The sequence below is a fragment of the Dama dama genome, chromosome 12 (genome assembly GCF_033118175.1).
Source record: "Dama dama isolate Ldn47 chromosome 12, ASM3311817v1, whole genome shotgun sequence".
Taxonomy (NCBI): Eukaryota; Metazoa; Chordata; class Mammalia; order Artiodactyla; family Cervidae; genus Dama; species Dama dama.
Genome location: NC_083692.1, coordinates 72,772,839 through 72,786,891, shown reverse-complemented (window position 1 = coordinate 72,786,891; position 14,053 = coordinate 72,772,839). Strand labels below are relative to the sequence as shown.

General features: G+C 47.5%; 1 protein-coding gene across 1 annotated transcript in view; it reads right to left on the bottom strand.

The window, feature by feature from the left end:
* RYR3 (ryanodine receptor 3) overlaps positions 1 to 14,053 on the bottom strand; it is a 379,117-nt gene that overhangs the window by 170,844 nt on the left and 194,220 nt on the right. Inside the window, exons 32-35 of the mRNA XM_061158246.1 lie at positions 9,094 to 9,180; positions 8,433 to 8,659; positions 4,616 to 5,411; positions 2,034 to 2,234 (exon numbers count right to left, since the gene is read on the bottom strand). Of these exons, the coding sequence (XP_061014229.1) occupies positions 2,034 to 2,234; positions 4,616 to 5,411; positions 8,433 to 8,659; positions 9,094 to 9,180 (1,311 nt within the window). The remainder of the gene's footprint in view (positions 1 to 2,033; positions 2,235 to 4,615; positions 5,412 to 8,432; positions 8,660 to 9,093; positions 9,181 to 14,053) is intronic.

Below are 14,053 nucleotides of genomic sequence, written 5' to 3'. Positions count from 1 at the left end.
CACTGGTCTAACATATAAGGAAAGAAGTTCTTGAGAGACAGACTTCTGAGAGGGATCTGAAATGATTGTTCAGAGGACTGCCTACAAGGTTAGAGGAGGAAGTGATGGTGGGCCCTGATGATGGCGGAAGAGAAGGTAAGGAGGCAGAATGCAGCCAGAGTGAAAGGGTTCTTCCAGGAGCCAGGATCATGAGCTGTGTTGATAAAGGTAATGTCAGATGGACAATGCAGTCCTGGTTGAGCTGAGGAGATGCCAGAAAACATGTGTAAACTCTAGTCACTGGCTCACTGACAGAAGGTCATAGAACATGGTTTAGTCACTAAGTCGTGTCTGATTCTTTGCAACCCCATGGACTGTAGCCCGCCAGGCTCCTCTATCCATGGGATTTTCCAGGCAAGAATACTGGAGTGGGTTGTCATTTCCTTCTCCAGGGGATCTTCCCCACCCAGGGATTGAACCTGGGTCTACAGCACTGCAGGCAGATTCTTTACCAACTGAGCTAACACGGCATGAGGCAAATGCAAATACCTCTGACACTAAGACTGATGACAGCTCTTCCTACTTATAGAATGTTTACTACGTGGCTGGTTTCCTGCCAAGCGATCTAAGTGAATTATCTCATGGGATTTTCACAAACATTATCTGCATTTTGCAGCCTGAAGACATTGAGACAGAGAGAAGTAATATGCGCAAGACTATACCATGAGTGATGGCAGAGCCGGAATGGCAGCCAGGTTCTGAAGCCAACACCGGTGTTTTAATCACCACATCATCTGCCATCCCATTTTTCACAAATGTGAGTCAGCATCTGCCCAGCCGAAACACGGAATGTTCACACCTGTTGCCAGTCTGAAAGCAGCCTGACAACATTTGTAAAGCCTTCAAGAATAATTCACTGCACTTCGCTCACTACACACTCACTCCGTTTTCCTTAGCACAGCACAAAGTATCTGCTCCCATCCATCCACAGGGCCTCTCATTTTGCCTCTAGCAAAGGGTTGTGAAGCTCCATCTGCTCTTTATCAAGGCCAGTATCATTCAAAGGAATCTTAAAAAGCCCAGAGAGGCGGTTCCTTTTTAAGCCAGTATAAATATCTGTAGCCTATAAAACAGGTTTTAGGAAAGTAATTGGACCAAATTGTGGTGGAGTCGTTAATATAAAGTGGTGGTAATTATACTGACAACAATTTATGGATAGGCTTCTTATCAAATATGTATAAGATCCAAAGATTTGGTTTCAGAGACAGAAAATGAATTTCTTCCCTGAAAGATCTATCTTCTCTCTTGAACGCTGAGGGAGCCTTGCCTACAGGAGGGAACGGCCTACAGGATATATGTGAGCAGCTGAGCAGCAGGGACGACTGGAAACTATTATTTTACAAGATGTCCCTCTGTTATCTGCAAGTTTCTCAGGATTTTCATTCTTTTCCAAGCAACCTTTCTATCTGAGTGAGGCTGAGGTGGGGACCACAGAGAATGGAGACAGAACATCACAGAAGGGACTCCCTCACCCAACATCTGCTCTCCAGGCTTCCTGGAACTGGAGTTGGGGGGGATTCCAGGGGGTCTCGGTAACTGGGTGAGAGGTTTGGGCCCTCGGGTGAAAAAGACTGTGTGCCCGCCCTCACGAGTCAGGAAATGCTGACCATATTCTGCTGCTCTCTGATGGAGAGAAGTGGCTTTTGGATGGACTGGACAAAAATTCTTCTAAAGGGTGAAACAGGATGCTGATCTAGTGATATGATGTGATCTGGCCTTTGCCTTACTGACAGACACCCTGGCATGTGGGATGGCAGGATGGGAGAAAGCCTGGCCCCCTCCCCATGCGTTTTCAGAAGGTTATCTTCCCATCCATGACGGCTGGAGATGCTCATCAGCTCCTCAGCCCAGGACTACCTGTCTGCTGGTGCTGGCTGAGGTCTTTGCATCTCCCTTAGATCTCATGGCTGCCCACCCCCTTTCACATAAAGGCTGTGTGTACCCTGCTCCAGAGGGTGCAGTTCTTCCCTAGGAACAGACCGGAAGGTTCTCACCTGTTCCTGTGGGGGCGAGCGGAACTCCCTGGTCTTCCGGGCGGTCAGGGCCGCAGACATGTTCAGGGCCTGCATGAGCTCGTTGTAGCGGAACTTCTGATTTTCCTGGAGCTTGGAGACATAGATGTCGCCGAAGGCCACAATGGCCTCCACCCGGTGCTGCAGCTCACAGTCACAGAGGTAGCTGAGCAGCTCACACATCTGTAAAAGTGTACACACGTGAGAACAGAACAACATTTCATGTCCACTGGGGATGCAATGATCATTCCCAATCTACAGATGGTAACACTGAGGCTTAGACGATTTAAGCAACTTGCCCAGTGTTACACAGGAACCACAGAGCTATTACTGGAATCCAAGTTGGCTATTACTGGACGACTCTGGATTAGTATTTGAACCTGGAGCCTAGTTCTTCACTGCTGAGACCACAACCACAATAGGAAAATGAGCTCATCAGACATAGAGCAGGTCTGCCTGTGGAGACAGAGAACAGCATGTAGGAGAGTGCTCTCCCACGGCTCTCAGCTCAGTACAGAGACCACCTCCAAACAGTACATCTGAGGACTGAGTCTCTTTCCTGACGTCTTCTGGTTCTGGATGATGGGAAAGTGAGTCTTTGGTTTCTGAGTCTTTCATTGCTTTTGCTTATCGGCACTGTTTGATCAATTTATCGGGATTGTTATAGCTAATCTTATGATACTAGAATTTATACTAATAAGAAAAACAACATCTGTAGCTTACTGAGCACCAGCTATCTGCCAGACACTGTGCCAGGCACTTGCCATACTTTATGTGTATTTTCCTGATTTTTACTAAAGCAGAAGTTCTATTCACCCATCTCCACTTAACACCACACACATGATTAAGGAGCACCCTCAGTGTATCTGGGCACAGACAAGGCCCCTGGGGTGGGGTGCCATCACCCAGGACAGCCTCTGCTCCCACCAGGTAAACTGGGACCCATCTCTTACACCCGTTCTCCTTGTGACTGTAACTACCATTTAAAGTCACATGGGTCAATAAAATAGGAAAACTAAGTTGAGTGACTAGGGAACATCTGAGAAAGGCAAGTTTAAAAAAAATGCTAAAATTAAGTGTTAGACAAGTATAAAAAATTAGGAAAATCATAAAAATCCAGAAGCATTTTGCACTCAGCTTGCTTTCAATTACCTCTAGACCTCTCTGTACCTTAAAGACCCCAGACTGGCAATCATAGACGGTGCATGACAGGTAATATCCATGGAGGAGAGGATTCTATGTGCCAGTCAGGAACTCACATTAAAGAAAAGGTCTTGGCCCTCCATCTGAATAGCACATTTATATGGTTTAATAAAATATTTAAGGTACATATGTGAAATTTGTTATGGTTCTGCTCTATATCTAATGCTTTGATGAAATAACCACCATCACATTGGATTAGAGAACTTAACTGCAGATTACTTTTTAATATTTTATGCTAAATATATTTAAAATTATATTTTATAAAAACATTTTAATATTGTTTTATTATATCACCATCCACGTTTTACAAATCATAAAGCTAAGACTGATGGGCTACTAACTTGGCAAATTTATTTAGCTAGTAAGTGGCTGAGGAGCAGGAATTAAAATCCAGGAATGCCTGGACCAGGCTCACTCCACTAAGACAAACTCCTCTCCTCCATTTTTCTTTTTCTTTTTTTTTTACTTTTTAAAAATGTTATTGAAGTACAATTGATTTACAGCACTATGTCAATTTCTCCTCTATTTCTTTTCATTTCTCTTTTCTCAGTGCTGAAAAGACAAAATCACCATCATCCTCAGTACATCACTGACGTTGGCTCATGTCTAGTAAGACTATGTTTTAAGAAATACTGAGGTTCCTCAGGTGATGCCAAGGGGGAAACTCTAAGTGAGCAGGACTCTTAGCTCAGATGGCTTTTTCTTTGAATGCCAGTATAACAGGCCCACATCAGCCTGGTGATCAGGGTATGGCAGTGCATGAGAGTAGGTGATGAGGGCAGTCATCCTATAAGCCAGCTCCTTTGGTCAATTCCACAGCCAAAGGCTCCTCCCTGTCTCTAGATGATCTCACCAATAAACTCTTTAGTCCCAAGGAGTCGGAGATAAGATCAGGGAAAATCTATCACTGGTACCAGAAAAACAATTCTAAAGCATGTGCCTTATTGATGAGGGCTGGTATTCTCATTTTGGTTTAGGGAGACTTGGTAGCTCAGACATTAAAGAATCTGCCTGCAATGCAGAAGACATGGGTTTGATCCCTGGGTCAGAAAGAACCCCTGGAGAAGGGAATGGCAACCCACTCCACTATTCTTGCCTGGGAAATCCCATGGAGAAAGGAGCCTGGCGGGCTACAGTCCATAGGGTCGCAAAGAGTTGGACACGACTGAGCAGCTAACACTTTCACTTTCAGAGAGTACCTTCCAGCTTAGAAACAAGCAGGACCAGGGGGTGCCCTCCCTCAGCATCTCTGCCCCACTCCACGTTCAGGCCCATGTCCACCGTGCACACCTCATCACCAGGCTGCCCTGTCTCCCTCCCTAGTTCTTTCCAAGGGCAGGATGCTGGCTGCCCCGGGTTACCTGCAGCTTGACGGACTCCGGTAATCGGGTCTGCAACAAGCCTTTGATGGGAGCTTCCCTGCTGGCCTTTTCCCCAGCCTCCACAGCCTTCTCCTCCACCTGCGTCACCTCCTCCTTCTCTGCTCCCTCCTCCGTCTCCCCACTGTGCTCCCCAAACACAGAGGGGTCGATGAGGAGGAGGATCTGCCGAACGTCATCGTCATCGAACACCCCCATGACCAGCAGGGTTCCGATGAGCTTCAGCACAGGCACAAACTGGAACTCCACGGACCCCCCGACAGGGTCCCGGATGTGAGCCCCGCTGCACTGCACTGCCTCCGTCAGCATGCCCAGCGCCTTCGTCTTGAGAAGCTCCAAGGGAATCTCGGGGCTCTGCTTCTGGTGCTCCTCGTTGGTGGTGATGAAGCAGGGGGTGGAGAACCTGAACCCTGGCTTGAGGCACGTTCTCGGGCCCACCCCAGGAAGCCCATGCCTCTTGGACTCATCTGGGTACAGGCGGATTTTCCTGGTGGCGCTGGTGATGGGGATGATGTACTCATTCTTCATCATCAGCTTCCTCTCCTTAGCGCTGGCCAGGTGGATGCTGATGAGCAGGTCATAGAAGCCTGAGCGCAGGAGGCCAGGGAGGTACTTGTTGTCAATGGCATAGAAGAGCTGGGACAGGTCCACGTGGCTGCACAGGGCGTAGGCCACCCGGCTGTTTCCCAGGGCGCACAGGGCGCTGTAGAGTCTCAGCGTGTGGTAATGGAACCGCATGAGGTCCTCCTGCTCGCAGAGCTCCAGGATGTCCACACACCTGAGGAAGAGACAGGCAATCAGCTGCTCCAGGCGGAGGGAATGTGAACTTCCTCCACGCGAATCCGCGTGCCAGGATTCAGCAGAGCGCTCACTCTGGGAATCCCTGGATTTCATGCAACCCAAGGAAGGCAGAGCAGATAGAGTCTTACAGGCTATTATTCCTCTCGCAGTTTCGGTCCATATCCCAGCTCCTGATAAACCACTGTTTCTTACTCTAAGGGTCCCAAAAGTCTGAAAGACTTAAAGAAGACACTAGCTTACCAAACATGCAAGTCCTCATCATTAGGCAAACGTCCAAACCTCAATACGGAGAACTTTCAGGTCCATGCCAGGTGACTCTGTCTTCTTATTTGTAGGCTCAAGGACATCCTCTGCCCTTGAAGAAGATGTAGCTAAAGCACTCCATCAATCTACCATCTGCCTCATCTACATAAACTCTAATTTACCATCAGCCATAGGGCTTTCCCTTTCCTGAAAATAAACATATGCCTGCACTCTTGTCCAGAGAGGAAACACTTTCCAACCTGAGGTGAGTTGGTGTTGTCAATTCACTTTCTCCATCCTGACTGTAGCGATCTTTAGCTGTGTATTGGTGTGAAGGCCCAGGGCATGGGCTCTGATCTCTGCTTTGATTTTTCCATTTTGTCTTGTTTCTCACTGAGAATCTGGGGACCCTTTGCAATTAGCTTACTTGGCAGGGCTCCTCCTTTCTGCTCCTTCCTTACACGTGTGTGTGCTGCTGCTGCTGTCCATCACCCAGTGGAATACCTAAATGGGAGCTACACAGATGTCAATGTAGCTCTGCCCTCCATTTTTTTTTTCTGTCCAAGTGATCAAGGGATAATAACATTCACAAAAGTAAAACTTACTTAATTCTATGTCCATAAACTGAACTCACAGAGAAGGCAATGGCACCCCACTCCAGTACTCTTGCCTGGAAAATCCCATGGACGGAGGAGCCTGGTAGGCTGTGGTCCGACTAGGAGTCGGACATGACTGAACAACTTTACTTTCACTTTTCACTTTCATGCACTGGAGAAGGAAATGGCAACCCACTCCAGTGTTCTTGCCTGGAGAATCCCAGGGATGGAGAAGCCTGGTGGGCTGCCGTCTATGGGGTCGCACAGAGTCGGACACAACCGAAGTGACTTAGCAGCAGCAGCAGCACACTGAACTCACTCATCTCACACACTAGTAAAGTAATGGTCAAAATTCTCCAAGCCAGGCTTCAACAGTACGTTAACCGTGAACTTCCAGATGTTCAAGCTGGTTTTAGAAAAGGCAGAGGAACCAGCGATCAAATTGCCAACATCTGTTGCATCATTGAAAAAGCAAGAGAGCTCCAGAAAAACATCTATTTCTGTTTTATTGACTATGCCAAAGCCTTTGACTGTGTGGATCACAACAAACTGTGGAAAATTCTCAAAGAGATGGGAATACCAGACCACCTGACCTGCCTCTTAAGAAATCTATATGCATGTCAGGAAGCAACAGAGCTGGACATGGAACAACAGACTGGTTCCAAATAGGGAAAGGCTGTATATTATCATCCTGCTTATTTAACTTATATGCAGAGGACATCATGAGAAATGCTAGGCTAGATGAAGCACAGGCTGGAATCAAGATTGCCAGGAGAAATATCAATAACCTCAGATATGCAGATATCACCACCCTTATGGCAGAAAGTGAAGAGGAACTAAAAAGCCTCTTGATGAAAGTGAAAGAGGAGAGTGAAAAAGTTGGCTTAAAGCTCAACATTCAGAAAACTAAGATCATGGCATCCAGTCCCATCACTTCATGGCAAGTAGATGGGGAAACAGTAGAAACAGTGTCAGACTTTATTGTTTTGGGCTCCAAAATCACTGCAGATGGTGATTGCAGCCATGAAATTAAAAGATGCTTGCTCTTTGGAGGAAAAGCTATGACAAACCTAGACAACATGTTAAAAAGCAGAGGCATTACTTTGACGACCTTTGTCCATCTAGTCAAAGCTATGGTTTTTCCAGTAGTCATGTATGGATATGAGAGTTGGGCTATAAAGAAAGTTGAACCCCTAAGAATAGAAGCTTTTGAACTGTGGTGTAGGAGAAGACTCTTGAGAGTCCCTTGGACTGCAAGGAGATCCAACCAGTCCATCTAAAGGAGATCAGTCCTGAATATTCACTGGAAGGACTGATGCTGAAGCTGAAACTCCAATCCTTTGGCCACCTGATGCGAAGAGCTAACTCATTTGAAAAGACCCTGATGCTGGGAAAGATTGAAGGTAGGAGGAGAAGGGGACAACAGAGGATGAGATGGTTGGATGGCATCACGGACTCAATGGACATGAGTTTGAGTAAGCTCTGGGAGTTGCTGATGGATAGGGAGGCCTGGTGTGCTGCAGTCCATGGGGTCGCAGAGTCCGACACGACTGAGTGACTGAACTGAACTGAAACTGAACTCGATTTTATCTATACAACTTCCTTTCTTCCCTCCCAGCAATCCACTGAGTGACCATTGATCTCACTGTATTGATGAGGAGACTGAAGCCTGGGGTCTATCAGTAGATCACTCAAGAGCCACAGACAGCAAATGGCAGCACTGGAACTGAACCCAGGCCATAAAACAGGAGCACCTCTTAATGAGGAGGGGGCCAGAAGCCTGCTTCTTGGTTCTCTGAGCAATCTAGGCTTGCCTCATTCTTCCCAGTGTTGCCATCATAACAGATTCCTGGAGTATGCCTTTTAAAATTTAAGGTATGGAAATGTCTCTGAGTGCAGAACTCAGAGCTACAGTGAAAGCCCCATGGCTGGCACATCATTGTGAATATCCTGCTCCTGTTTTTGAGTGAATAATTAAAGTGGGGCAGGGAAAGAAAAGAGAAACTCACGCTTGGGGCAATCAGCAACCACCCTGGACCCTGGCCAATGAGGATGCTCCCCCTTCCCGCGCGGCTTGAGGGGTCCTGCCTCCCTGACTCCACCCCCGCCCCCCGCCCAGCTCCTGACTCCTCCCCTTCCTCCATGGGCCCCTCTACTACCTGTTTTCTTCCGGGATGTGGAGCGCCATCATCTGTAGGGGCTCCAGGCACTGCACCACCCAGCCATGGCGCTCGCTCACCCTCTCCGTCTCCACCTTCAGGAAGCTGCTGGGCATGCGGCTCCAGAGCACAGGCTGGATAGTTTGGACATCCAGCCGCGGCGGGCACTGCGGGACGGGGTTCTTCTCTTCGCTCTTAAATATGGCTGCCGACAGAGGCATGGCATTCTGGGGCAAGGCAGAAAGGTGTCAGATGCATGCAACACAGAGATGCTCAGTGACTGGACAAGCCACCCGCCCCACGATAAACAACAGTGAGCCGTACATTAAAGTGAGCCGTACATTAAAGAGAGACAAATGCATCCAGGGACCAATGAGGGCTTTTCCATCGCTAATAAAGACCTGACATGATGGGTTATACGAGCATCCATTAATCCTTTTGGCACCCAAAAGAAGTGGGAGAAGGGGAAAGTGGGAACCTATGTTCTGCGGCATGAATTTCACATGGACGTGTAGAGGTTTTGCGGGGGGGTGGGGGGTTGGGGGGCGCATTTGAGAAGCAGGAGGTCACAGATTTCCTGGTTTCCTCATGCCTGAGCTTCTCCCCTTAATGGCCTGTGCATCTTCTTATATATACCACTAGACAAGGGACAGATAAATACCTTCAGCTTCCCAAGTTCAAACTGAAACAGAGAGGTGCTTGTGGGCTGCAGGAAGACGGCTGGAAACACTTTGGTATTAGGCTCCACCTGGAAACCAAAACAAATCCAGAGGTTTGCCCAGAATTATAAAATCCTAGGTGGCTAAGTCATGAGTGTTTAAATCAACAGCCTCATTCTAACTTGCGGGGAAAGAGGACGGCTAGCTGGCTGCTCACTGGGCACTGTTCAGAAATTCCCAGAGATCCGATGGTAGCTACTGTCACTGTTCCTAACTTCAACACTCCTGTCTCTACTCAGGGTTGAGTGTCTCATCCTTTCATTTTCCCTCTCAGGTAACTAAAGCCAGCAGCTTTCTCCAGCGCGCAGGAGGGCAGGTAGCTACAGGCGGGAGCTACCATCTGGCCACCAGAGGCAGTGCGTGCTCTGGTCACAGAACAAGTTAGGGCACTCGCTCATCACAAGGAGACCCCTGGCCCTTGGGGAGCACCGTCATGCCTTACTCCTGCCCATGGGAGGTGACGAGTGAGGGCAGTGAGTGACTTCAGTATATTCTTTCGGAAGGTACTTGGCGCTGGTCAGGCAAGCCTGGGGGACTTATAGCAGAATGTCCCAACCTTGGTCCTACTGATAGTTTGGGCTGGGTAAGTCTCTGTGTGAAGTCTGTCCTGTGCATTGCACGGTAGTTAGCAGCATCCCTGGCCTCTATGTACTAACCTATCATCAGTAGTACTCTCCACCCCACCACAGTCATGACAACCCAAAATGTCTCCAGAGATGGCTAGATGTCCCTGAAGGGAGAAGTGTCCCCAGTCGAGAGCCAACTTTGCAGGCAAGGACCACATGGTGCTTCCATGAAGAAGCTGCCCCCAGAGCCTGGCTCCTCCCTCAGAACCTCTCCTCCTCACTTGGTTCCTCTAGACTTCTCTCCACCCCTCCCTCACTCTATGATTTTACCTCTTACATTAAATAGTGTGAGATTCACCAACTGCCTTTTAGCTGCTGCTTAGATGAGGCATGTGAATTGATATGTTTATGACATCAGGGGCTTCATTTATCACTTATTTACTTTGATGTGGAGCTTTCAATCAGACTTGGAGGACCACAGAAGAAGGAATGCGACTTTAATCCCACTGACTAAAGCCCTTTACCTTTAAGCAAATTCAGACATTAGGACATGCTTACAACTCTCCCGACCCATCAGATTAGGGGCTTCTGGGTGTTGTGGACATACGCTAAAAGTGTTCCCCAGTGAGTTACTCCCTTGTACAATCACCTCTTCTAGAATCTGTGTCTTGTTTCCAGCAAGCAGGATATGGCAAAAGCTAAAAGACTGCCACTCCCTTGATTGATTGTATTATACAGAAGATTCCATTTCAGCAGACTGGAGAGGAAGTTGCTCCAGATAGCCTCAGAGATGTAAACTGCCATGTTTTGAGAGGGCCATGTGGCAAGGAGTTCCAGGGGGTTTCATGGGGCTGAAAGTGTTAAGCTCCTGGCTTCAGCCAGCAAGGAATGGAGCCCGAGTTTTACAAACACAAACAACTGAATTTCTGCCAACAACCACATGCTCTTAGAAAAGGACCCCAAGCTCCAGAAAAGATTATCATATGTGAAACAGATTGCCAGTCCAGGTTTGATGCATGAGACTGGGTGCTCAGGGCTGGTGCACTGGGATGACCCTGAGGGATGGGATGGGGAGGGAGGTGGGAGGGAGGGTCTGGATGGGGAACACATGTACACCCATGGCTGATTCTTGTGAATATATGGCAAAAACCACCACAATATTGTAAAGTAATTAGCCTCCAATTAAGTTTTTTAAAAGCCGAGGAAACATCATTCCTAATGCACGATTAAAAAATAAAACAGAACGAAGCCTGGCTGACAACTTGACCACAGCCTTGGGAGATGCTGACTCCAGATAAATTGGGACCCAGATAAATTGTGCCCTGACTCCTGATCCATGGACACCATGGGACGATGAATGAATGCTTCTAAGTCACTGAAAGTAAAGTGAAAGTGTTAGTTGCTCAGTTGTGTCTGACTCTTTGCGACCCTATGGACTGTAGTCCACCAGGCTCCTCTGTCCGTGGAATTCTTCAGACAAGAATATTGGAGAGGGTTGCCATTCCTTTCTCCAGGGGGATCTTCCCGACCCAGTGATTGAACCTGGGTCTCCTGCATTGCAGGCAGATTCTTTACCATCTGAGCCACCTGGGAGGCCCTTTAAGTCACTGAGTTTGTGGTAATTTGTTATGAGGCAATAGAAAATGAATATAGTGATTTTCCTTTCTTCCAGGATATTTGTTACAGGCTTCTTGTAAATAATAAACTTCCTCAATGCATTTAGACATAATATTTATAAACACATTTTTAAGACTGGAAGTGACTTAAAGGATTGTCTGGTTCATAGCTGTTGGCTTATGATGAAGTGGCCAGACTGGTTAAACACCAGGCTTGTTCCCAGCATATGGCATTCAAGCATACTGCAGTGGGCTCACGTTTCAGATAATACAGTTGCTTTATACCTGATGCTTCAGGTATCTCTGGATGATTATAAAAGGATGATGCTAGTAAAACTAATAGGTAGGGGACGGAGCTGCTAGAACTGCCTAGGCTATGTCTAAAATAAGCTTTACTGTGGACATTCAACAGTTATTTAGTGCCTAGCACATACCTGCTTTGTGCCAGGATCTGGGTTTATGGGTGATAGACACAAATGGGAAATTCTGATTTGCTGCTGTGTGACTTTGGTCACAAGGCAAGAGTCATCTTTAGGCTGGCCCCAGATTTCTCAAATACTCTAACAGGTAACATTCTAGAACAATGTGTGCCTCTCAGGTCATTGCAACTTGAAGCAAGCAGAGCTCTGGTGGGTGAGAAAACTTTGCCTGAATTAGCCAGGTGGAAGAGACAGAAATGCACTCACTCAGAGATTTCTGATGCTGAACTAAATCATACCATCATGGGGAGTGACAGGCTGAAGAAGGCCGCACGTTTTTAGGTCCCTTGGGAATGATCGCTGCAACTGTCATAAGCTACCCAGTCAAATGGCAGGGTCCTCCTCAAACTTCCCTGCAGAGAGGGGGTCCTTGAAAGCATGCAGGATGGATGCTCTGGGATTGGTTTATTTCTACCATCAGAGTACATTCCCACCACAATGCACAATGGAAACTTTTTTTCAATCACCAAAATAATAAGAACACACAAGTGTGAGCTCCTGATGGGTGTCCTTAATAAGAAAAGAAACTTACTGAGTGCGGTAAGTGGAATATCCTAGATGGCCCTCCTGACCCCTTGGTTAGTCCTGTGATCCTGGATGTCATGGGGCAAAACTGATTCTGTTAGCAAGGGTACTAACCAGCTGACCTTAAGATAGAGACAGTGTCCTTGTGGGCCTAATTCAGTCACACGGATTCTTAAAAACAGGTGTTTTCTCTTGCTGGGGGCAGAAGGGAAAATCAGAAATTCAAAACATGAGAAGAACCAGGTGTGCCTCTGTTGGCTGTAAGGATAGAAGAGGGCCATATGAGAGCGAATGTGGGTACCTCTGGGAGCAAAGATGGGTCAGCCACCAAGGCAGTGGGGACCTCGGAACCTCTGCCCACAACCACAACTGGATCCTGCTGACAATGTGAAGGAGCTTGCAAGGGAGGGTGCCAGAACCTCAGGACAGAGCCAGCTCGGTCCAGCTGACACCTTGATTTTGGCGTCGTGTGCACCTGGGCAGAGAACCCAGTCAAATCTACGGAACCATGAAATGATAAATGGATGCTGCTTGAAGCTGCTAATTCTGTGGTAATGTTAGGCAGCAACTAAAAATCTAGTGACTTCCCAGCCAACTTGGTCGGTTTGATAACAAATACTTAGCAAGCACTCCCTGGGTGCCAGGTACCACAGTTTCATGTGCAGGGATACGGGAGTGAACCCAGGAGGGGGAGGCAGCCCCCGCCCTCAAGGAGCTTATATTCTGGAAGGGGGTACTGCAGCCTGATGGAGAAAGCAGAGAGTCCAGATCTAAGGCTGCCATGAAGTGCCATGGACTTTCTTCCCTTTGTGTTTAAGGTACTTTTTATCGCTGGCTGATCTACTTTGTCTTTGCAATGATGGACATTCTATCTCTAATCATGTGTGAAGGTCAGGGCATAGGAAACAGCCTGAATTGAAAGGTAACCCCTCTCGTAAATCTGAATCTCACAGCTGGCCTCTGCTCGCAGAGCTGTGCGGCTGGGATGGCAGTAACTGAGGACTATCTCTTGAACATACATTTTATTTCTCATTTCTCCCATGATTACATTAAGTGAGACAGAAAAAGCGTTTCAGATTGCATCGCAGTATTTAACGGGAAGGTCTGGAAACCTTGGAGAGAATCCTTCTCTTATTATTTTGGTTGCTGGTCCTTTCTGAATGGAAAGCCAGTGTATAAATATTACTACCCTGCTTTGCTCAAGATAATTGAAAAATGAAAATGGCTACAACTGCAGAATAATAATTATCGCAGGGCTGGGAGACCAGACACATGGCTGGACATGTTAACTGTCTTGTCGGGAATGAGAAGGGGGCTGGGTGGGTGGGAGTTTCCGGAGGGTCCCTGCTCAGAGCCCTGACCTCCTCCCCATTCCCACCTCAGGGTGGGAGCTGGCTGGAAGCCCTGAGCAGAATCATGAGGATTTACACACATGGAGTTGTACCATCCACCCCGGGGTGCAGATACCAATAGGCAGCTCAGACAACTGACCAGCTTCACATCATCCAGGAACTGCTGTGAAAGATAGGACACAAATGGCAGAGTGTCTGCTCTTTGTTCTAACATCTTATCATCATAGGCTCTTTCCTGAAGCAGGCAAGTCATAGCTGCTGCAAATGCCATGGGTTGGGTTTTATTTATTTATTTAGGGACCTTAAATGTGATTAGATGCCTTGGAACTCTCAGCAGCTCAGGGAGGACCCTTTAGTCAAACTC